General features: G+C 33.2%; 1 protein-coding gene across 8 annotated transcripts in view; it reads right to left on the bottom strand.

Moving 5' to 3' along the window:
- LOC123561538 (uncharacterized) overlaps positions 1-21,815 on the bottom strand; it is a 35,041-nt gene extending 13,226 nt beyond the window's left edge. Inside the window, exons 1-2 of one of the 8 annotated variants that reach the window (XM_045353986.2) lie at positions 21,723-21,815; positions 332-415 (exon numbers count right to left, since the gene is read on the bottom strand). In XM_045353986.2, the coding sequence (XP_045209921.2) occupies positions 332-409 (78 nt within the window). In that variant the 5' untranslated portion in view covers positions 410-415; positions 21,723-21,815. Of the gene's footprint in view, positions 1-331; positions 416-6,451; positions 6,647-6,724; positions 7,027-7,072; positions 7,100-7,637; positions 7,707-7,786; positions 8,088-11,234; positions 11,372-21,722 lie in introns of those variants that run through there. The other 7 variants (XM_045353990.2, XM_053553106.1, XM_045353987.2 and 4 more) reach the window with 7 other exon arrangements.
- Positions 21,816-27,125: the final 5,310 nt, after the last annotated feature.

Genomic DNA, 27,125 nt, shown 5'->3' with positions numbered 1-27,125 from the left:
TGATGGGACTACATACACATATATCTACAGTTCCATACCTGTATCAGAATTTCAAGTGTTGTGTAGCTATCTGTGACGGGACTACATACACATATATCTACAGTTCCATACCTGTATCAGAATTTCAAGTGTTGTGTAGCTATCTGTGACGGGACTACATACACATATATCTACAGTTCCATACCTGTATCAGAATTTCAAGTGTTGTGTAGCTATCTGTGACGGGACTACATACACATATATCTACAGTTCCATACCTGTATCAGAAATTCAAATGTTGTGTAGTTGTCTGTGATGGGACTACATACACATTATATCTACAGTTCCATACCTGTATCAGAATTTCAAATGTTGTATAGTTGTCTGTGATGGGATTACACACACATATATCAGGGTCTGACTTCATCATCTGAAACTAAATAACAAGAAATATGTTAAAACAGTATGTCAGCTTTCTAGAAATAGTTTTAGAATACAAAAACGCCTGTCTTTCTCCACATATTGGAAGGTACAATGAAATGTAAATCTTGACAAAGGCACTGATTTTCCTGACAACTCAAATTTAATCTGTTTTCTGAGCAAAATAATTGTCATTCCCTTGCCTTAATTACTCATTAAATAATTGTTAATATCCCTAGTAGTTTCTTTCCAAACAAGTCGTGTTTATAAAACACGCATGCCACATTCCCCCCCCCCCCAACCCCCCCCCCACCCCCACATGACGGCCTCCCCTGATCAACTGACCCTTAAAACAGTAGGGGTTATCTACTAACCACAGGCAATCATCCAGTGAAGTTTGAGGCCTGGGCAAAGTGTTCTTCCATTACTGATTGGAAACAGATTTCAGTCTCAAGGTTACTGCGACCTTGACCTTTGACCTACTGCTAAAAAAACAGTAGTGATCATCTACTGACCACAGGCAATCATCCTAAGAAATTTGAAGCCTGAAGGCCAAAGCATTCTTCAATTATTTATCGGAAACTGTTTTCAGTCTCAAGGTCACTGTGACCTTGACCTTTGACCAAATGACCAAGAAAACAAATAGGGGCCATCTACTGACCACATGCAATCATCCAATGAAATCTTACAACTGTAGGCTAAAGCGTTCTGCAGTTATCTGTCGGAAAACTTTTCAGTCTTAAGGTCACTGCGACCTTAACCTTTGACCTACTGATCCCAAAAGCAATTGGGATCATCTACTGACCAAAGGCAATCATCCTATAAAGTTTGATGCCTATAGACCTTGAAGTGTTCATAAGTTATCATCAGATACCATTTTCAGTCTCAAAGTCACTGTGACCTGGACCCTCGACCTACTGATCTAAAAAACAAAAGGGGTTCCCTAACTCCAGCAGGCAATCACAATATGAAATTTGATGACTGTAGGCCTAAGCGTTCTTCAGTTATCAATTGGAAACGGACAGACAAACCAACAGGGGTGGGTGGATGGGGGTTATAAAAACAGTAAACAACATCTAAAGTAAAAAAAAAATGGGTATACAAAATAAGGACAACTAGGGATGGGTATTATCAGAAACTTCGTATCAATGTATTTTATGATACTGAAAATGCAACATCGTAATATGTATCGTAATATAATTATTACCTGTAATTTGATGTTTTAAGTAGATCTGTACATGTATTTGCCTAATACCTGCTAACGAGGTGATTTATGCTAATAAGGTTATCGAATTTCAACAAATATGTCAACTGAACAAGCTATCATATTAAATAGATGTTATCACATTTGCTACTATTTGGGCATACACACATGACATATAAAACAGCAGTTACTACAATATGGTCCAATTACATCATCTATCCTGACAGAGTTCACATTTTGAAGTAATGAAATATTTGTATATTTGTTTAAGTTCTGCATCACTTAAAGAGTTGTCTACAAAATGCAGTTAATTTTATTGACATACAATAAAACACAATAAATCCTATAAACACAGTTATGATAGCAGATATTAATTTACCATTTAATGCAGACAGACAGTGGAAAAACCTGCCTTTGCAGGTTCATTTCTCATACATGGTCTTTCCTTCTTTTCTTTTAACAAATGATTTTCTTTTACTCATTTGCACATATCCACTGTGCCCCATCACTTAAAATTCACTCAAACAATTTAAATTTTGAATTTTAAAGATCACTGCTTTATACAATCTATAAGAATTAATATCCTTTTACAGTGTAAAGCATGACCAAATCAAGTATATAAGTTATATATGACAGCTAACTCCGTTTGAATCATGAAAAATATTTTCAGTTTAATAAATATGAAACCCTTCATATATTCCTAAATGCCTGTAAATAAAATGTACCTGAATAAAACCCACTCTAATTTTTCAATTTGACAGGTGCCCCATTACAGGTATTAATCAAGCTCTGTTTGATTTCAAAGAAATTCAAAATATGTGAAAATAGTTGCACAAGGTATATGAACAAGGAAAGCTCACAGTAAACAAGAGCTGTTTGAAAAACATGTATCAGCTATTCCACCCTCCCCCTACCTTCCCTTCCTTGCTCATGATTGCTTGTCCTGTTTTCAATCCCATGATCTCTATGATCTTGACCTTTGACCTAATAACCCCAAAACAACAGGGGTCATCAACTTCATAACAAGAGGGCCAAGATGACCCTAGGCCACTCACCTGAGAAACACACCATAACACAACATATTAAACAGAGTAAACATGTTTGACCTAGTGATTTCATGGAAAAAATATTCTGACCAATTGTCATTAAAACTGGAGCAAAAATCTTAAGTATAAGTAAGTATTTTCTTTGATTTGACCTAGTGACCTAGTTTTTGTCCCCAGATGACCAATATTCGAACTTGACCTAGATTTCATCAAGGCTATCATTCTGACCAAATTTCATGAAATCAATTGAAAAATACAGCCTCTATCGCATACACAAGGTTTTTTTTTTATTTGACCTAGTGACCTACTTTTTGACCAAGATGACCCATTTTCAAATTCAGCCTAGATTTCATTAAGGCTATCATTTTGAATTAATTTCAGGAAGATCAATTGAAAATTGCAGCCTCTATCGCATATACAAGCTTTTCCTTTGATTTGACCTAGTGACCTAGTTTTTGACCCAAGATGACCCATATTCGAACTTGACCTAGATTTAATCAAGGCAATCATTCTGACCAAAATTCATGAAGATTAATTGAAAAATACAGCCTCTATCATACACAAGGTTTTTCTTTGATTTGACCTAGTGACCTAGTTTTTGACCCCAGATGACCCATTTTCAAACTCGGCCTAGATTTCATCAAGGTTATCATTCTGACCAAAATTCATGAAGATTAATTGAAAAATACAGCCTCTATCACATACACAAGGTTTTTTTTTTATTTGACCTAGTGACCTACTTTTTGACCCCAGATGACCCATATTTGAACTTGGCCTAGATTTCATCAAGGTAATCATTGTGACCAAAATTCATGAAGATTAATGAAAAATACAGCCTCTATCGCATACACAAGGTTTTTCTTTGATTTGACCTAGTGACCTAGTTTTTGACCCCAGATGACCCATTTTCGATCTTGGCCTAGATTTCATCAAGGTAATCATTCTGACCAAAATTCATGAAGATTAATTGAAAAATACAGCCTCTATCGCATACACAAGGTTTTTCTTTTATTTGACCTAGTGACCTAGTTTTTGACCCCAGATGACTAATTTTCGAACCTGGCCTAGATTTCATCAAGGTAATCATTCTAACCAAAATTCATGAAGATTAATTGAAAAATACAGCCTCTATCGCATACACAAGGTTTTTCTTTGATTTGACCTAATGACCTAGTTTTTGACCCCAGATGACCCATTTTCGAACTCGGCCTAGATTTCATCAAGATTATCATTCTGACCAAATTTCATGAAGATCAGTTGAAAAATACAGCCTCTATCGCATACACAAGCTAAATGTTGACAGACGACAGACAGACGCTGGACATCGAGCAATCACAAAAACTCACCTGAGCATTGCTCAGGTGAGCTAAAAAGACCATCAAAGCTACTGGGTGAAGTATCTGAAACCCATTTCACTGAGATTGAATCCTTTTAAAAATGGAAAACAATATTTTCAAGAAATTTTAAAGCTATTTTAAAAACAAGTAAGGATTGAATGCTCAGAAATATGCGAGCTGTATCAAACAAGACACCTTAAATTATTCTTTCAAAACCTAATATGTCCCAAACAACAACTGAACTCTATAGTGTCGAAATTCCAAAATCACGTACTTTTAACTGATCAATCTGGGCAAAGACTACAATCTTAGACTTGCCAACTAGGAAGTTTTGGTGGCCACTGCTCTAAAATGTAACTTTTTATTGAACCTCTGTAAGGGAAGTCAGTAACAATATAGTCTGTATGACAATATTTTGCTAAATTAGATACATTCTAGCCAATCTGGGAAAAACCACCACCTTAAAACAGCTTGATGGTCGTGCATTGCTCTAAACGGATGACTTCTATAGTTTCATGAGGTTAACCACAAAATCAAGAAAACAATAACTAAACATGTTTTTGTCATTATGTTACATTAAATTTAACATAGAAATCACTGCTCTTATTGATTCATTTTGTATTCTGTCCGATTACTTAAGCGGTTATCAAAATACAAACAAATCTATCAGTCTCCTTTTGTGAAAAACTCTCCTTGAATGGAGATAATCTAAGTAACGTCATTTTAACCCACTCACGTTTTCATTCTTATGCTTTCATAAAATAAAATGAAATACACTGAATCAGCCAAGTGAACCAATCAGGTTTTTTTTTTTTTTTTGGGGGGGGGGGGGGGGGGGGGAAATCCTTTTTTTCTAAATGAATGACTAAAAAAGGTTTTTCCAATTTTTTGCACTATGGGATTTCCCATTCCATTTTCGTTTTGACTCAAATCAATGAGCTGTACTTTTAGTTTCAATTTCTTTGTAATCAAGGTTTGCAATGCAGACATAGGAAATGCACATTTTCTATATCTGGGCTCAAGGTTACAAAACAAGTTCCAGCCTTGCCACTGGTCAATTTCAATCAACCAATCAGTCAGGTGCTGGAGTTTTGGGCCTGGTCTTCCAAATTCAAGATTATAACCTTACAGCAAATTCTGACTATTTCCCCATTCCTAAACCCTTCTCTAAGGTATAAATTATGCATTTTAGAATGATAAGACCGAGGCTGAGTTGGTAAATTCTGTTATGGAAATACTATGTTATTTACTATGAAAGCTGACTTTCTAGGTATAAGAAATTCTAACAGGAAGGGAATCATTCACAAATGTAACAATTATTTAATACTTCATCAGGTTCATGACCTATCACAAATGATCTATAACATTGTTTAAGACTGTAGCAATCTTTCTAATTCTGATACTTGACACAAATATAGACTGGCTGAGGAATATACGGTTACATTAAAATTTGTAACAAAATTACACTAACGCATCCATAAAACACCTTTCAAATCGAATTTTGCCATATCAAGCAGAGTAAACTTCTAAGTGTAGCTGGTCTAATCCTTCTGATTCTTAGGAAACTTTTATTTTTACTATTATTTGTTCAATACAGCATGCAAGAAAAAGATTCAATCATTCACCAGGGTAGGCGAAATCTCATATTGTCTTACTTGTCCATATTTGAGAGATGGTGCTTGCTGCTTGTCTGCACAATAATTACATAGCAAATATTGGCAATATTTCACCTGTCCCTACACAATCTGGGACAAGCTGGGCAATACAGACAAATGATTCTGCCATCCCTGTTCAGGTTGTATGTGCAGATTGGAATGTCTTGCACAATGGTAAGGGTTAAGGCAGTAACTTTTTCTACTAAGGATGTGTCTAGTTACCATGAGAGCAGGAAATTCCCTGGCATTTGCATATACAATCAGAGTTAGAATCTTTTTTTCTTAAATGCTGCATTAGTAAAAGTAAACACAAACAAATAACTTTCTTTTGAGCATTATTTTCTTACAGTAGCATATTAACAGTAGCATATTTAATCAAAGCGAGGGTAATTAAGTCAGGCTGACATTCATAACACGAAAGACATCAAAACGTTTCAAAGACATTTCAAAAAACAACACTTTTGTTTTATCATTTGTAGCATATTGTTATGTATTTTCATAAAATCAATATGTTTTATGAATAAAGAAATAAAGGGAACTATCAATTTATAATTTTACCTTGTTTTATGTAAAAAAAGTGAAAAAAATTAATTCATAAATCTGCTACATAAATACAGGTTTTATAGATCCTTTGCAGCATGAGAATCATCCCACAATCTAGGTGAAAGAAGGAGTTTTCTAATTCCAGCCCTGGTGAAAACAACGTAATTGCAAGAAAAGATATTCATAATACATATAAATTTGTTAAACCTAACTTTGCCATTAAAATCTGTGTACACTTATGTATAGCAAATAAATTAAGCCACATACTTGCAATTTTTATCCACAGAATTCATACCTAACCATGTATGTCATGTACACAATATGTTTAGGAAGTCAGATGATTCACATATTGAATCAGGATAACTTATCTTCTCATTTAAATTTCCCCCTTTATGTCTGACAAATCAAGTACTGTATCATTTATTTAATCCTAGTATCATAAATTTTATATTTTTAAAAAAATTCTTGTAACACTACCAACATGCTGTGCTGGTATTCATTTATGAAATAAATCAACTGAATATATATATATAAACAAACCTGGCCTAAACTTGTTTCACTTCTTTATACTGAAATAATATACTGTACGAGACAGTTTGAGTCACATGTGCAGAATGATCTCTAATTTTAACTTAAATATTATAACTGAAAATATCTGACTGAGTGGTTAAAAAGAACATAACCTATAAATCTTAATGAAAATTCATGTACTCTTGTTACACAATATATCCTCTTTTCATTCACTGCACTCTTAACACAATGTATGGTATTTAAATGAGTAGCTCTATTAATGACACTTCCTTCTTTCGATATTTTTATGATGCGGAACAATTAGTTTAAAACCAAAAGTAAAGTTGAAAACAACAAGCAAGTACTTCAAAGACATACTGATAAAGCCATATGATATAATATACCACAAACTGTCACCTACTTATCATACTAACCAGATATCAACAATGTCAATACATAATACATTATTGTCTAATTGACCATGATAAAGTTAATGACTGAGCCGTGCCATGAGAAAATCAACATAGTGGGTTTGCGACCAGAATGGATCCAGACCAGCCTGCGCATCCGCGCAGTTTGGTCAGTGTCCATGCTGTTCGCTTTTAAAGCCTACTGGAATTGGAGAAACTGCTAGCGAACAGCATGGAGCCTGACCAGACTGCGAAGATGCGCAGGCTGGTCTGGATCCATGCTGGTCGCACACCCACTATGTTGGTTTTCTCATGGCATGGCTCATGTGATATCTAGAAGATATCTGTTGGGTATTTGGGTATTTGTGTAACTTGATCTGATGGAAGCATCTTTCATTAAGTGAACCCCAGATGCAATATTTTCAGGTGTGGCATAGCTGCCAGTGATGAAAATAAAAGATCTGATGTTCAGATAATTATAATGGTGATTAACCCTAAACTAATAAGTATAAAATAAATGTTTATTGTTTTACCATGTAGAATTTATCCATTTAAAAATACTGCATAATGCACCATCATATGATATCAAACAAACTTATGAAAAAATGAAAGACTGTAATTTTACTTTCAGTTTCATAGGAAAAACCAAACTGACAAATAAAGAACAGACCAAAAAACTAACCATTATTTGTTTCCTTAAATCAGATCCTCTTACATAATAAAACCAATTAGCTGTTCACTAAGACTTCATACCAGTAGCCTATTATATCCATCAATCACAACTGTATAGGTCATTCAGTAGATAAGCCTTAATTAATTTATTACAAAATACTATCATATTTACTTCCTCATAAAGATTTAAATTTGTCCTTCTGTTTTTTTTTTATCATTTCAGAATTCTAAAACACATTTAAGTTCATTTAAGGCAACCACTGGAACTCTTCTTTATTTTTTTGGGAAAATGATACATGACAGATACTTATAACAGTCTTCATATCTTTATCATGACATCATGGTACATTAGGGGTTCTAAATGACCAATCAGAGAGCTGCATTTTCGAGTACCTGCCAGTTTCCACTTGGGTATAACAAAGTATATTTTTAATGAACATATAGTGACTTTAGAAATAAATATCACACTATTTTAAAAATCTAATCAAGATTTTTACTGCACATGCCCTAGATGATGCTACAAACAACAAAACTTTGAAGTTTCATTGAAATATTATATGGAATTAATACCTTTATATTAGTTTAAACTTTGAGATTTTACACAGGGAGTCTATGATAAAGTCCGAGTAAAATGTAATCATTACCCAAGTGAAATTAGTTTTAGTGAATTTATGTTAAAGAAAAGGTGATTAATCCCTTAACTATTTTTTTTTCTAATTTTAACATTTTCTGTTTTTACTATTTCTAATAAAAACACCTAAGGTTACATTTTGTACTTAAAACTATGGCAGATAAGTTATCACTGGTGCTCCTTAAACTGAGTAATTCAGACAACTTAACCTTTACCCTGCTAAATTTCTAAAATGGACTGGTCCATTATTCAATTTAGGCAGTACCACTTATTATTCAAAGGGACTGTTCACTGAAAATTCATTGACTGAATAGCAAACAGTGCAGACCATGATCAGACTGCACAGGCTGATCTTTAAGGTCTGCACTGGTTGCAAAGGCAGAATCACTTGCCGCCAGCAGGCTGATCTTGGTCTGCACTGGTTGCAAAGGCAAAATCCCTTGCCGCCAGCAGGCTGATCTTGGTCTGCACTAGTTGCAAAGGCAGAATCACTTGCCGCCATCAGGCTGATCTTTAAGGTCTGCACTGGTTGCAAAGGCAAAATCACTTGCCGCCAGCAGGCTGAAGGTTAAGTACAATTAAATTTATATAAAATAATAATCTTTGAATGTATTCAGTGTCACCATGTATATGCAACATAATTATATCCTGTTCTCTGTTGACCAAAGCATTATGAGTTTATAAGGAGTGGCCACAAAGGGAAATAAATGCAAACTATAGATTCATAATAATAAAGACTGAAAATGAATGGAAAAAAAAACAGTTTTCTTAAATTACTCATAGATACATGCAGTGATTGTATCAAATTATATACTCTGAATCAAAATACTCTTCAATAATTTTTCATATATCTTTTTTGATTATTCAAACATATAAAACACTCATGGTACAGATAATTTGACTTTAATAATTCAGTTTATAATGATCAATTATAATTAATGATCTAGAAAGTTCCTGGTAAACAATCTGTCATTCTTAGAAAGAAATGATACAATCTCTAGTATTTCAAGTGTGGCCTTGAATGCTTATAGTGCATAATAATTTTCGGTGTAATTTTTGAGACGAGCCGGACAAAAGCACCAAACTTTCACAATAGCAAAGAGTCTGTGGGAATCAAGGTCTTATTATAGCAATTTCAAAATGGCCACCATAAAATATTTAATAGTGAGGACTGGATAAAAAAGGCTTAAAGAGGCCGAGTCCTGTGCTATTAAAAAACTAAAAACTATCAAAACTTAAAATCTTTTTTGTTGATAAAGTTGTTCATTTTTCATGGAATGGCTCAACATCTGGATTCTCAAATACAATTAAAGTCTCCTGTTTCAACACCTGGAACAATCCTTTCTAGGAAGTCCAGCAGTCTGCAGCCCCTGCCAAACCTGATTCAGAGTAGAAATCTAGGTGGATTTCAACCAAGACAAGGTGAGCATTATAAAGCTCTCCCAGCAGTAAATGATGTGCATTGATTCTCATTACTTTTTTTGAATATCTGGATAAAGAATAATATTCAGTTTCAAGGGAAAATACTACTATAACTACTGTGGTATCTTTTTGGTAATTTGTGCCCCTTACATTATATGTTTTTTACTATATAAGGGGCTATTTTTTTGTTTCATGGAAAGTTTAGTAAATAGATAATGCAGTCTTTCATACCATTACATATTGCTTTTACTTGTTTTTCCTGGTAGAATCTAGTAGTAAAGAAAATAAAATTGAGTTGTGCCATGAGAAAACCAACATAGTGGGTTTGTGACCAGCATGGATCCAGACCAGCCTGCACATCCGCGCAGTCTGGTCAGGATCGGCTCAAATTATGTTTGCTTGAGACAAACCATTTAATCATTATTAAAATTAAAATACATCGAAGAAAAGAGAAAGTTTAATTTACCCTGAACCTTTTTTGGGGGGTATGGGAGAGGGAGGGGAAGGTTTTTTTTTTGTGCAAATTTTGTCCTGCATGTACATTTTGTACAGACACTAATTACAGTCACAGTCAATACTGCTTTTTAAGAGTTTTTAACAAGTTTAATTGTTATAAGAAAAGACATTTTGTAACTGAAATATAGACACCCATAACATATATCTGTGTAATTCCTATTCTGGCACCTTCACACTTCCACAGAAACAACAAAATTTAATGTTGCAACAAAGTTAGTCAACATTTTGCGTCATCCTAAGAACAGGGCTTGAACCAATCTTATATAATTGCCATAAATGCAAACCTGACCGATCTGGAAACAACGGAAAATTGCTTTGTACATAAAATTTTCCCAGTTTCATACTAGACATTTTGTCAGTTCATGAATAGTGGAAAATTTAACTAGTTTTGAAATTCATTGTTCCGTCTCAACAGTACTGTTGATCAACAAGCATATAATTACAGAAGAGGCTATGAATAGATTATTTAAAAACCACTTAACTATAAACATGCAGAAATAGTACAAAAGGGAGAATTACAATGACCTTCAAATTGTTCTTTTTTTTTCAGGAATAGTAGAATAGAAAAAATATCTTCACCAACTACCCTCATATTTTTACAATCTCCCCCATAAAAGGAAATATTACAACACCTGAAAATATTATAATACTCTACATGGCATTTCTATGCTTCAATGTGTCTGAAAGGGCGGATGGACCGTAATTAAACTTAAGTTAAAACCTGAAAATGTTTCTCCCAAGAAGGAAGATAATTCAAGGAAAAAATTAACTAAGAAGAGAAGATTTCCAAATTTTGCCCATGTATAGATATCATACCCTACTTTTTTTCTTTTGGTGGGGGGGGGGGGGTGAGAATGTAAAAATAATGATAATAAAGAGGAATTTATACCTAAAATAAATTCATTTAATCCATATAATTTCTCTATCCAAAGTACAAGTACATGTATCACCAATTTATGGCTATTCCTTTCCCTTAGAGTAACCCTCTATCACAGGTAAAATATTCGTTAATGTAATTACAAAATATGACTTATCAGCATATTTCAAAAGCATGTGACTGAAGCGAAATTAATGCAGATATACATCAATGACACAAGATAACAGCTGTAATTACCTATTTAAAGCAAAACTTGCATAAAGCAAACTCATTACAACCTTCACAGCAAAACTTGGGTAAAGCAAACTCATTAAGTCCTATACAGTAAAACTTGGGTAAAGCAAACTTATTAAGACCTATGCAGTAAAACTTGGGTAAAGAAAACTCATTAAAAGCTTTACAGTGAAACTTTTGTAAAGCAAACTCATTAAGATCTATGCAGTAAAACTTGGGTAAAGCAAACTCATTATGACCTACACAGTAAAACTTGGGTAAAGCAAACTCATTAAGACCTATACAGTAAAACTTGGGTAAAGCAAACTCATCAAGACCTTTACAGTAAAACTTGGGTAAAGCAAACTCATTTGGACTATACTGTAAAACTTGGGTAAAGCAAACTCATTAGGACCTATACAGTAAAACTTGGGTAAAACTTGGGTAAAGCAAACTCATTAAGACCTTTACAGTAAAACTTGGGTAAAGCAAACTCATTTGGTCTATACTGTAAAACTTGGGTAAAGCAAACTCATTAGGACCTATACAGTAAAACTTGGGTAAAGCAAACTCATTAAGACCTATACAGTAAAACTTGGGTAAAGTAAACTCATTAAGACCTATACAATGAAACTTGGGTAAAGCAAACTCATGAAGACCTATACAGTAAAACTTGAGTAACGTAAACTCATTAAGACTTATACAGTGAAACTTGGGTAAAGCAACTCATTAAGACCTATACAGTAAAACTTGAGTAAAGCAAACTCATTAAGACCTATACAGTAAAACTTGGGTAAAGTAAACTCATTAAGACCTTTACAGTGAAACTTGGGTAAAGCAAACTCATGAAGACCTATACAGTAAAACTTGAGTAAAGCAAACTCATTAAGACCTATACAGTAAAACTTGGGTAAAGCAAACTCATTAGGACCTATACAGTGAAACTTGGGTAAAGAAAACTCATTAAGACCTATACAGTAAAACTTGGGTAAAGCAAACTCATTAGGACGTATACAGTGAAACTTGGGAAAAGCAAACTCATGAAGACCTAAACAGTAAAATTTGAGTAAAGTAAACTCATTAAGACCTATACAGTGAAACTGGGATAAAAGCAAAAACTCATGAAGACCTATACAGTAAAACTTGGGTAAATAAGTAAACTCATTAAGACCTATACAGTGAAACTTGGGTAAAGCAAACTCATGAGACCTATACAGTAAAACTTGGGTAAGAGCAAACTCATTACACCGTAACATGTATGAAAACTTGGGTAAAGCAAACTCATTAAGACCTATACAGTAAACTTGGTTAAAGCAAACTCATATGACCTATACAGTAAAACTTGGGTAAAGCAAACTCATTAAGACCTATACAGTGAAACTTGGGTAAAGCAAACTCATGATGACCTATACAGTAAAACTCCAGTAGAGCAAACTCATTAAGGCCTATACAGTAAAACTTGGGTAATGCAAAATTTGGGTAAAGCAAACTCATTAACACCTATACAGTAAAACTTGATTAAAGTAAACTCATTAAGACCTATACAGTGAAACTTGGGTAAAGCAAACTCATGAAGACCTATACAGTAAAACTTGAGTAAAGTAAACTCATTAAGACCTATACAGTGAAACTTGGGTAAAGGCAAACTCATGAAGACCTATACAGTAAAACTTAGTAAGTAAACTCATTAAGGCTATACAGTAGAAAACTTGGGTAAATGCAACATATTGGGTAAAGCAAACCATTAACCTTTCAGTAAAACTTGATTAAAGTAAACTCATTAAGACCTATACAGTGAAACTTGGGTAAAGCAAACTCATGAAGACCTATACAGTAAAACTTGAGTAAAGTAAACTCATTAAGACCTATACAGTGAAACTTGGGTAAAGCAAACTCATGAAGACCTATACAGTAAAACTTGAGTAAAGTAAACTCATTAAGACCTATACAGTGAAACTTGGGTAAAGCAAACTCATGAAGACCTATACAGTAAAACTTGAGTAAAGTAAACTCATTAAGACCTATACAGTGAAACTTGGGTAAAGCAAACTCATTAGGAGCTATACAGTAAAACTTGAGTAAAGCAAACTCATTAAGACCTATACAGTAAAACTTGGGTAAAGTAAACTCATGAAGACCTATACAGTAAAACTCCAGTGGAGCAAACTCATTAAGGCCTATACAGTAATTTTGGGTAATGCAAAATTTGGGTAAAGCAAACTCATTAACACCTATACAGTAAAACTTGATTAAAGTAAACTCATTAAGACCTATACAGTGAAACTTGGGTAATGCAAACTCATAAAGAAAATTCTTATTAAGACCTATACAGTAAAACTCGGACAATGCAAACTTATAAAGACCTATACAGTGAAACTTGGGTAAAGCAAACTCATTAATACCTCTACAGAAAATTTTGTGTAAAGCAAACTTATTACCATGTGATTAGTTGGTGGTGTGCTAAACACATGGAAATGTGTCACCTAGGGCTGTCATCGATAGAAACGATATCGATGTATCAACGATATTTTTTGGTCAATCGATTATCGATTCCCATTTTCAAAAATCGATATTTTACAGAGAGAAAACAAAACTGTCTAGATAAACACTTAGAGCCTCTAAAACAACTTTTTCTGTCTGCAAAAATGTTCCATAAGTAACGGACGTTGTCAAAAAGGTCATGTCTAAACTTGTATCGTAGCAGTTTTTCCCACTAGCCGGCACTACCTCATGGGTAGAAGTAAAGAGGGCTCAACTTCAGAATCTATTTGCAAAAAGTTACGTTCTCCTGTCTTGAAAGGTTGCTTCGTTGTTTTTGCATGTAAAAACATAGTGTATATACTGTTTCTACGCCAATCTCAGCTTTTTACTTGTTCGCGTATAGCTGATCACTCCGTAAAAGGTACAGAATTTAGCTAGTGCCCATAACAATAACAATCAAAGATGGCCGAAGAGGAAGCCGTCGCCGGCTTAAATAGTTGAAAAAGTGTCAAAAGACGGAAAGAAAAGCTTCGTTTGGGTTTGTGGAAACACAGGGCGTTGCTTAAACATGCCTTTCAGTACAACAAACATATAGTAAAACACTACAAATTTGAGGCCCATCGAAAACTTGGACAGAAGTAAAAAAAAAACAGAAAAAACACGTGGTGCCAGTACCGAATGTAAGTGCAAGGTGAAAATTAGACAGAGTATGAAATAGGCTAAAAATAAATAAAAATACTGTAAATAAATAAATTAATTAATTTAATAAATAAATAGATATCTGTGGAAGGGAAATGCAGAATTTTAGCTGTTTGAAACCCGACTCCAGTGCCTGGTATTATATTTCACTAGGTTATAAAGTAATATAAATGCAAAAGAAAAGTGAAGGCACAATAAAGATCTATGAAAAATGTCATTAATTTTCATTTATTTTATTTATTTCATAGATACAAATACAACACAATCAAACAGTAATATAAAAAGTAGGCAATAAAACTAGACATAACATTAACAAAAAGGTATATAGCATGCCCAAGAACAAATAGGTTGTTAATTTAACTTAATAATCGATATATCGATGTATTGTCGATATTTGTCTTCTGATATATCGGTATCGTCGATATGCCAAAGACCCATTCAATGACAGCTCTAGTGTCACCTCCGCCAAAGGATATATGTATTCTAATTTTTTTTGCTCTTGATTGGAGGATACCTTTATTCCATCTTATGGTAGGAAACAACCTGTTCTACTTATAATGGATAATCTTGGGGCACACTTAACCCCAAAAACCATAAATGTGGCACTTGACAATGAGGTGGAACTACTTTGTCTACCCGCCAACTCAACGGACTTATTGCAGCCTCTGGATGTTCGTATTTTTCATATACTCTGTCAAAGGCTGTTTAGTAAAGGCTGCTTCTACACTTGGATTTCAGGTCAATTACCTATCACATACTCAAGTCTATACTTATAAAAACATTCTTTAAACATGCCTTCTGCTTGGGATATTACAGAAGCCTTCCAGTTACCAGAATAGTTCCTTGCAATCCAGGCGTCAAACAGAACCTGCACAAAAACAATGATGACAATCCAGACAAAAACACCACAAGTGATGACCAATTAGTTGACATGGGCATAATTCTTGCCTCATTACAAGGCATCCTACTGCCACTACCTCCAAAGAAACAAGCCAAGAGGAAAGTTCTTGGAGTGAGACTTCTTACAGATACTCTAGAAGAACCTCAGCCATCAACATCAATAACTGACCCACTGGACACAACAAGGGGGGATTCTTAATCTGGCCAACAAATCAACTTTGATCCAGTAATTGATAAATATCAAAATAATAGAGTTTGTGTTGTATGTTTGACCAACAGGAGAATGGAATGGGTTGAATGCGACATATGTCCCACCTGGTTTCATTACTAATGTTTGAATGTGGAAAACTAGACATTAGTTGATATAAGCATAGTATTCATTTTTTATTGATGAACTATTTGTTATTGTTAAAGACTGTTTAATATTTAAAAACAAAAAGAAATAAATGAAGATACCACATATACTGTACTTCTTTCGATTTGTACATTTGTCGAAAGTTGATCCAGAATATGTTCAAAATTTTGTAATCAGGTAGACCCAGAAAAACTGCGACAGAGGGAAAAGTAAAGAATGTAGACTGAAAGACAAAAGGTAAGATTGTTATCACACAGTATTGTTTTTATTCGTTGTTGCATTTAAAAAAAAAACAAAAAAACTTGTTATTAACCATGTCCTACAAACTGTGATAGTTGGTTGCTTGAGGCTAACAATTACTCGCAGATCTATAATTTGCGTTAAAATTAGGGCTGTCATCGATAGAAACGATATCGATGTATCAACGATATTTTTTTGTCGATTGATTATCGATTTCCATTTTCAAAAATCGATATTTTACAGAGAGAACAAAACTATCCAGATAAACACTCAGACCCTCAAAAACAATTAAGTTCACAAAGTTGGAAATTTAGATAAATGTAAAAGAGAAGTGAAGGCAAAATAAAAATGAAGATTTTATTATTTTTTATTTATTTCCTTTATTTCATAGATACAAATACAACACAATCAAACAGTAATATGAAAAGAAGGCAATAAAACTAAAAATAGCATTTACAGGAAGGTATATAGTGTGCATATGAACAAATAGGTTGTTAATCTAACTTAATAATCGATATATCAATGTATCGTCGATATTTGTCTTCTGATATATCGGTATCGTCGATGTGCCAAAGACCTAATCAATGACAGCCCTAGTTAAGGCTTAAAATAAAATTAAGTTTGTTTGACCTTTACCTACCGACCCGATAAAATTGCCCCGACTCAAATAATTTTATTGCATTCCAGAGAAAAAAATTATTTTATTTTCTTATCAGAGGGAAAAACTGATTTTAGTGCTTGAAACTGGCGATTATTTTATTTAACAAATGCATAAATAATTATGGCAAGTGAGAAAGTAACCCGCGGTCAGCTAGTAGAAAATCTATAAAGCGGACTGTTTATTATCTTGTGTATTCCGTAAACGTGTCAACTTTGCCGATAACGTTGCCTAAGGCCATAGGATGCAGACGACAATCAAACCGCTTATAACCGGAAGCAAAAGGACATAATTTTACAAATCTAGTATCTAATTTACCCGCGAAACGTAAAGTATACCAAAACGTCATGCCGGTAATTTTCCATTCCACGAGCACGTGCGACCTATTATAATATCTAATTTCCATCGCTCGTAATTACTTTTGTTTACACATACACAAAAAAACGCGCATAGTGCATTCATTTTTTGTTATTATCGCATCAATATTTTAGCACCGCTTAAGAAGTAATATAGTTTGAATTCTGTAACGATTTTAATAAGATACCGACAGGAATGTAGGCAAAATTCTATAAAAATGGTCAAATTTAAATTTAGTTCTTTGTAAAATTTCAAACTGTGCGATCTTAATTATTTATTTCTTTCTAAGGGAAAATAAATAATAAATTCTATGGGCATACAGTTCAGACTTTTGACCAGAAAGTACAAAAAACAGAATAAAAAAATCTTAAATAATGAAAAAGCGTCAGCAATTTAAATACATGGCGTAAAACGATTTTTGGCAACAGATTTATGTTAGTGCGGCAAAATAGCTCACAGAGGTAGGATATCCACAATTATCGTTTGACACATTTACCTGTCAATTTATACAGGACATTGAATTCGCTTTAACAAATTAAAGAACTTATTTATTGATTAATTTAAAGAACCGAGCCGGTACGATCAAACAGTGATGTGTCATATGGCACGTAAACATGACGTAATTCCATGACAATCTCGGGCAACTATACCGCTTTGATCTCCACTTCAGATGCCATGATACCGACACACTTCTTTTAGCTCTAGAAGGGGGTGTTAATTGATGCTGAAAACAAGGACAATGACTAAGTTTACCGACAGAATTATTACCGATAATCGTTTATGCTTTTTATTTCGCTTTCAACATTGGGTGGGTTATGATTATTGTGTGCATATTTTTGGGACACTTTACAAAATAATCTTTTTTCGGGAAATAAGTCTTGAGAAAGTGAAAATAACTAGTCCTAACACTTTTGGAAAATACGGTAGGGGCTAGACTTTGATTATTAATACTATCGATGCAGTCATTATGGAGAGCAACTAGATGGTGGAGATTACAAAAATACAGTGAAAAAAAATGTCTGCTGTAAAAAGGAAATTTAAGAAGATCAAATATGATTGATTACAAAGGAAACATAGTGTACATGAGAATATTATTTGTCTACTATGTGTTAAATTATATTTGAAATAATACTGCTTTCATAACAGTGACAGTATTACGGCAACTGACAGACGAGTGGTGGGAAATTTAATTATCTGTGAAAATATATTATAAACTGACTTAATTGTTGATTTCAAAATGTCTTTAATCAGATATCGTTTCGAAATGCATTTGTTCGAAGTGAGAAAATCTCAGTTTTCGAATTTCAAGAAATTGACAAGAGTGTAAAATGTGTTGAAATATTACAGGCTAGATAGTTTAAATATTTTGATTTTGTTGTGCCAGAACAAAGAGCTATAAAAATCTTATACTTCTTTTGCCAGGACAATGGCATAATAAATGTCTGATGTCAGAAAACCCAATCTTGTTTCTGTTCTTGGTAACATGACCAATACGTTCAAGTAGCTTGAAGCTAAAAAATCATCACTTTTGCTTGCATACTGCCATAACATACTGCTTGTTGAAAATAAGCTGTAATTCAATAGTGTGTTTAGATGCCAAATATCGCGTATTTTTGCGACTATATTGTTTTGTACTTTTCATTAATTTATCTATTTGGGTTTTACGGCGCACCAACACAGTATAGGTTATATGGCGCCAAACAGGACTACCAATTTTGGTTCCACATCTCATTTACATCGAAATAAAAACATGAGGTATGGAATCAAAATTTGCATACCTGCTGGAATCACAGAGTTACTGCAAAACCAAGTGTTAAGACCATACATTTAACAGAGCATCTTCAGAGATTATCTACAAGCAATAGGTATTAATAAATAGACTTTATTACTGAGACAACAAACATTTAAAAAACTAAAATATAATAAAATTATTTACCTACCTACCTACCCACTGTAAAAATACTGGGTCGGTAAAGGTCAAACAAACTTAATTTTAATTTAGGCCTAAAGTGCATTCTGTGTGTACGAACGCCTGTATATGGAACAAAATTTATTCGTTAAATTGTGACATACAAAGCTTGGCAAAATGAACATTGTTTAAGACATGTATGGATTAAAGTTGTGTGTTTTCATGGATGGCAATGTATAGCCTAGCCTTACTCATTTGGCTTATCAGGATGACTCATTTTATGATCTAATATTTTATGGTAACGTTGTCATCCCTCTAAGCCTTACCCATATCTGCATTTTTACTGTTAGGAAAACAAAGACATTAAAAAATCCAAAAAAAGTTGTAATATACTGGTCAGACTTACTTGCTTTCCTAAATTAAACATTAATATTCATGTAGAAACTTCAAATGGATTGAATTTAATTCATAATTTTAAGTAATAGACTTAACGTGACAGCTGTTAGGAGATATCTACTCTGATGTCGGTTTCAATAAACAGGAGACTGCCATTAGGGCAAAAACAATAAATTGCTGAAACAAAGCACAATAAAATACATGTATACATTCATAAAATGTCAACGAGGCAAGTTTATCTTTTAATGTCAACATTAATTCATTATCAGAGATGTAATGTTCTCCACAGCTTTCATTGGGGATTTCCTAACAGAAATATGCAGAATAAGTTTGGACGTTACGGAGACACCGACAGTCAAAAGTTACTATGCTGTTCCCAAACGTCCTACTATTTCGACTATTCACATCCCTGTAATTGATAAAGAGAAACAATGGATGCAATGAAGTATGTTTAAAATTTTGGGCGTTTAGTAGAGTGTTGTAGTAAAAGGGCCCATATTAGCAACAACCACAGGAAAGATAACTCTTGCACCTGATTCATGATTTCCAAAACTTGTGACCCCCCAAAAATATAAACCCTTGAAAATGCTTTTTAAACCTACCTTATTGTGTAGCATAGAAGGTATCCAAAATACTGTATAAATTTTAAGACTGGAAAGTATGGAGATTTTGGAAATTATACACTGTTTTCCACAGTGAAAGTACCATGACTATTTGAATGGAAATGTCTAGCTATCCTGTAACCTGATGCATAGCCTGCGCTCTAGCTGCAGGGTTACCGGACGTCTAGCAGATCCTCATGGGATTTTCTAGCCGTCTGGAAATAGATTTCCTAATGAATAAGTAATTAATTTATATAGTTTTATTGTTAATTACTTAAGATATCGATACTTATCTGCAAACAAAATTTTGTGTGTTTTGATGTTCAAAACTTTCCGAAAAACTGTAGTTAGCATTCATAATTAATCCATTTTATTTCGAAATAACAGTCAAAATTAATTAATGAATTGCTTGTTAAGCTTTCAAATCTTCAAAACAAACATGTAATTTGTGTTTTAAGAAAGTTTAGGCTGTAAGAAAAACGTCACTTTTTACAAAATAACATGGACATTTGCGATCATTGTTTTATCATTTCTATAAATAGAATATAAACGGATTTGTATACAAACAAGATCTCATTCGTTTTATCGGCTGAAAAATCAGATAAGTATTGATATCTTAAGTAAACAACATTTAAAACTATATAAAATCATAACTTATTCATTAAGAAATCAACTACCTGACAGCTAGATCGCAGACTAGGCATCCGGTTATAGGACAGCCAGACACTTCCTGTAGGAGAGATCGCCGTGACAAATGTTTTTACAATGTTTGTGTATGGGATCGAAATTTTTAATTTTTAAAAACTTTTTCGCCCATTTAATGATTTATAGATTTTAAAGATTCAAAAAGTTTTAAATGCTTACGATTTTCATATTTTCTCGTTTAAATGTCTTTTTAAAATGAATAACCATTTTAAATGACATATGATTTTAATAGCAGCGTAGCAATGTTCCAAACTTTTAGAAAAACCACTGTAAGTTAAGCGTTCATAATAAATCCATTTTATTTGGAAATGGTAATTAAAAGTAATCAATAAATTGCTTGTTTTATATACTTTCCATTGATAAAAAAATTATTGATATCATTTATGTTTGATGAAAGTTTAAGCCATTAGAAAAACATCAATGTTTACAAAAAAAATGGACGCTCAGCGTCTGCCCACCCGATATTTTCTTATCAGTTCTAAAAATAGAAAATACAAGGGATTTGTATACAAACACGATCTCTCCTATTTGAATGGGGCTAAAATTTGTTTTCATTTTTTTTTACTGAATAGCCGTATAAACTCTCTAAGAAATTGGGGAAATCTTCCTTTGTAATAGATAAATAAGTTATATAAAAAAATAAATCAATTACATATTAGGACAAAATATGCAAATAGCTGTGGTCACTTTTGCTATGTTGATAAAAGCTGAAAAATGTGTCAAAATGTAGGACTTTTAATATCCAGTAAAAACTTTATCAGTAAATTTAATGTCCAAAAACAAAAACCGATTTGTCTTTCATATATATATAGAGTCCAACAAACAATTTTCATCTTGTACATTATTACATGTAATCAAAACCACAAAAAAGTGGTGGCTGATGCTTTCCATATGGAGCAATTTCACTGGTCTAAACATGCAGTGCTGGGAAATTTTGAAAAGAAAACGGTTTGAATAATTATTAGAGGCAAAATTCAAAGTTTACCGTGTTAAGTTATCAGAGTCCAATGTAGCAAGCAATTTTACTATAACAACGCAATAAAACATCAAACCAAGTTGTCTGCAAATGGTGGCTTCTATTAAAGGGGAGATAATAAATGTTGTGACTATCTTCCGTAATCACCCGTTACAACAAACGTTACGGTTTGATTTTATCGACCAGAGTGTACATTCACTGCATGATTAAATTATGTTTTTTTTTGTTTTTTTTTGTTATTGTTCATTCATGTGTACACCATGTAAACTTAGTTAAATCCGCGGACAGAGGCATTAAGTACATTTGTTTGGTCAATAATTATGCTATAAATAGTAAATGAGTCGGACCCAGGACAGTCTATAAATGTTTTTTTGTATATTTTTTTTTATATCATAAATTGACCAAACAAATGCGCCGAATGTCTGTAGATGCCCCAGGACGTGAGTCATATAATTTCTTGATGAGGACCAATCATCATTTTTTTACATGAAATACGCCAATATTTTTTCTTTGCAAAAATTGTTACAAAATGTACAGTAACCCAGATAGCAGACATGCGTTGGCCCAACGTTGGGCCAACGGCAGACTCTTCGTTGGCCCAACGAAGATTTTCAACGTTGGCCCAACGCCATTTTGCTAATTGGCGCAACGTTGGCCCAACGGTTGGTACACCGTTGGCCCAACGACTGGTATCCTACACTCATCGTTGGCCCTCCATTGGGCCAACAACTGATATCCTACACTCATCGTTGGCCCTCCATTGGGCCAACAGCATTTTTTCGTCTATTATGGTTGGTCCAACGTTGGACCAACTCTGTTTCTTTGTTTGCCGAAGATGGATGCCAACGCTATCCCAACGATTACGAAATTGAAAAAAGACTAAAACTAGCATCGTTTATTAAATACATGTTTTATTTTCAAATAGTTGTGATTTTGTTAACATTTAACAAAAAGAAATCTAATATTTATTTAAAGTTTGTTTGCAATTTTCCTGAAGAAATATAACAGAATATTTCATCACTACAACATGTAAAATATTGATTCCAGTCTTTTATAAATCTAAATATTTTTCTTATTTCAGTCACCAATTAAATCCTACTATTTAAGCGAATTACTGTCTGTATATTAACTCATTATATATCCAAGTTCTGTTTGTTTGTTTTCTTTTCTCACTGAAGTTGCAGCTTTTTTTACTTTTATTTTTTCCTGTGCACCACAGTGCTAGGCACTCCATTATTACTCTCTTGAACAGCACCCTGTAAAAAACAAAAATCATAATGTTGATTAAACCATCTACGTCAAATTGATAACAATAACTACAGAAATGCACATAAACCTCTGGACATAAACTTGCGTAAAATGTATGAAATTAATTTTTGTCTGTATTTAACCGAGAAAAATATGTTAGAATTAACAAGAAAATGAGTTATTTTATTTACAGAATTTAATACTCAACACAAGTGCCATCCGCCAGGTTTAGATATAAGTTTTTAACATATGTTCAAGTCATATGGATATAACATGCATACAGGATATAAAAAGATATTATCTATAAGATTCCACAACTTTATCAAAAAATATTTTAAAAAAAACAACTTCTACTTACAGTTTATAGCTGGAAGACCGGGTTTTGTTAAATCTAGACCTATCACATGTATAATAGTTTCCTTTACTTCACATGTCTATAAAGCTAGAAATCTGGCCTAGAGAGTAATATTAACCAAATTTTCTGGGATTTCTTACATAACTCGGGTTAAGGAGAGTTCATGTTCTGGAATATTCAACAGATTTATTGTAAACATTTTATGATTGTATAAAATTAGATATTTGTTATAGAGTTAGTAAGGGTTTTTTTCAATACTTTTTTTCACAATTTTTTCAAGGTAGTAGATTTGAAATAGTTCAAAATATCATTACAGCTGCAGATAAGTTTTTAGTTTAATTAGCCCAAATTTAACTGATTATGAATTGGTGCAGAGAACATGTTTAATAATTAATTAAATATTGCATGTTACACCTACACAACCTGTGTATACCTGTGGGGGCTTGTGATAAAACAGTGACCTGTAAAATATACAATTATTATATTATTACTTCTAATGGACCAACGTTGGGCCAACGTTGGGCCAACGATGTTTTCTCTGTATAAGTCTTTCCCTGAAAATCAATATCGGGCCAATGCAGAGATATCTATGACTGAAATTTAAAGTTGGTTCAACGTTGGCCCAACAGCTGTATTTACAATACTTATAAATCATTGTTGGGCCAACAGTGGCCCAACAACGATTATCCTTTGACGGTTTTCCGTCGTTGGCCCAATGACTTCATGTTTACAGGGAAGTGTTTAGGGTAAAATGGATTTTAGGTTATAGAGGACAGGTACATAACTTGTTTGCATTTAGACCTTAACTGTTGCATAGATTCTTATCTCACCAATTTATATAAATTGCCCTGCAGACTGATATTCTGATAAACAATTTAAATGTTTAAAATTATAGAGATAGTTGCTGCAAAAAGTAGCACTTTCCATGCAATTAACTCACTACGGAGTGTATTATATGTATGACAACGTAAAATAAAGATTCTTGTATCTGGTATCTTGTATGTTTGCTTGCTGTGATATTTTTTTTTCATGTCATCAAATGAAAATCAAAGCTATCATGTACTGACGAAGAGGCGGTTATGGTCGCTGACTTCAAATCCCTTGCGCCTCATCGATATGGGTTCAAGCCTCACTCGGAGCATTGAATTCTTCATATGAGGAAGCCGTCCAACTGGCTTAAAGAAGGTCGGTGGTTATTCATGACGAGTTACCAGCTAACTAATGTAATTCCTCTATAATTATTGACATCGCTTTTATTGCCCTTTTTATGTAAAAAAAAGTAACTAGATGTGGTCAACCGTAAAAATTTCTAATGCATGACCATCTATTATGTGGATTAACGTATCGCTATTGAAATTCATTCGTGTATTGAGAAATAAGCTGCTCTCGTATGGAATATACCACCGATGTACCAGTTTTCAACCCCTCTTAGGACTTAGGGGAAATGACTTGCAATCAATTAATTTAACAGAACATGACAAAATTGTTACCAAGTAAAGTGATTACTAGATCATTTAAAATAATGAATAACTTAATAAAGCAATACATGTACTTCTTTAGAAATAAATGACAAATTTCAAACACTTGTATTTTCAATATGGCGAAAGTTCAAATAACATGTTTTCAAAACACCGGCAATAGTTCTTTATGATGTAGCAGCCTTTTAACTTTCTAAACTTTTTAAGTTAAGGCAGATTTTGATACTCATCACTTTTTATAAATAATGTCTGTCGTTTTCTCAAAGCAAGATAAAATATTAAATGACGGGAAAATTAAGAATAAAGTCTGAAAACTATTATCTTAAAGTGGTATTTTAAATAGGCCAAGTATCCAAATACATTTTAGACACATATTTTCACAATTAAAACAAAAGCAAAATGACGCTATTATTTACAATATTAATTTTAATCTGAATTGTTTGAGAATGGTAAGCGTTCCAATAAAGATTTTTTAGTTACATTATTCGCATTTTTTTGGCCTAATTTTACTGAATACATATAAGTCAAATAATATCTCTAAACGAAATTGTACAAATATATTATTTTTGATTATGTCACATAACTTGTATATGACTTTGAAGAGGAGACATTTCGTGATTTCCTTCAAGAAAGATATTGCATTACATAAAATAGAAATTATATGCTTTTGATTTAAGTGTAGCATGTGAAAAGAAAGGTGAAAAACAGGATTTTTGTACATCCCCTTGAATTTTAATCAACAGAATATATGTTTTCATGCATTTTTAATTTTGACTACAGAAGCCTGTATCTTAATATACCAAGTACTTGCAAGTGCCAGTGACGATATCATTCATGACCTGGAGGTAAAATAAATGGAGTAAAAGTTTAGGGTTTGAAAACAGGTGGGTTTGGCAAACGGGTACTTTGACAATAAACCTTCATCATATCAATTATCCTTTTTACTGCCTTTCAATATAATATAACGACTACACTAGACTTGCTCCTAGAAGATGTTTTTTTTTCTATTCTTATTTTCAAAACTGTGAATGAAGCCAGTCTATATTCGCACTGTTGTTATTACATTCAGGTCAGAGACCACCAATTCAAAAAAAAAGTACAGGGAACTTTCTGAGAACAAGGTAACCGTATACCCTGGAATTTCGTTCAGACTGGGCAGTAAAGTTGAGCCTTTTTAGTGTGTATAGAGTATTTTTATACACGTTTTCACAATAATTTCTACATTGGATGGTTAATGAAAAAGTTTCACGAAACCTTTTTCTCCATCCATGCCGATATGAACAGGGGCATTCACACGAAAATACTGGAAGAAAGTGTCACTATTTATATGTTTTTCATCCGTAATTTTGGTGGAACTAAGACAGTTTTTTTTAAATGTAATTATATATATACATGTTTCGATTTATGGAAGGCCATAGAAATACACAAATATTAATCTTTATTTTTAGCTTAGAAGCTAGTTTACAACCACAAGTGCAATCTTAATAATGTCTGGTGTTTGCTGACGACAACCCATCTCGACAGGGCAACATTTCTCCGGGAAGTTCGACGGGGTTTGTGGTTTTGTCGCTGCGACAGAACGAAAATGCCGAAATTTCAGAAATCCGCTACCATACAAGTGATGCAGTATTCACGCCACATGGCAAGTGCCACGTTATTCATGACGAGTTCCACATTTCTTTTTGAAATAATAGGAAACTGTTTTTGCATTATAACTTTTTAAAGATACTAAATTTTTGAGTCCCTAATAATTGTTGTCAAAAGCGCGTGCACATTTTTCTATATCAAATATTGTACTTGGCCTTGTAAAGTGATGTTGCCATCGTAGCATCATAATATTTGCTGAAATGTATTCGAAATCAAATATGCGTGTCTAAAGCGAATAGATGTTGTATTTCATCAATATATCTATTTCTGAATCGTACGAGGATTAGCCTATTTTGACGCATATTTTTGCATTCAAAACATAATTCAGGTTAGTTACAATTTACATAAATCCTTAGTTACACTAAACATGGCCTTAATTTGTGTCAACCCTGCTTTCTCCAGTATGAAAATTATTAAACGAAAGTGTTTTATTGATGTAAAAAGTGCGTATTTCATTTTATATAATATTTCTTATAGTCTCTCATATTTCTGTAAAAGTAGATTTCAACAATGACTGTATTGCATATAATTTTAAAGATGCTTTTATATATTATTTGTATCATGGAAAGTAAGACTTTAGCTTGCTGGCGGCATGTGATTCTGCCTTTGCGGCAAGTGCAGACCAGGCTGATCGTTGTCTGCACTGTTTGGTATTCAGTCAGTAACCTCTTCGGATAATGAATG

The sequence above is a fragment of the Mercenaria mercenaria genome, chromosome 10 (genome assembly GCF_021730395.1).
Source record: "Mercenaria mercenaria strain notata chromosome 10, MADL_Memer_1, whole genome shotgun sequence".
Lineage (NCBI taxonomy): Eukaryota > Metazoa > Mollusca > Bivalvia > Venerida > Veneridae > Mercenaria > Mercenaria mercenaria.
This window is presented reverse-complemented; position numbering and strand designations above follow the sequence as displayed.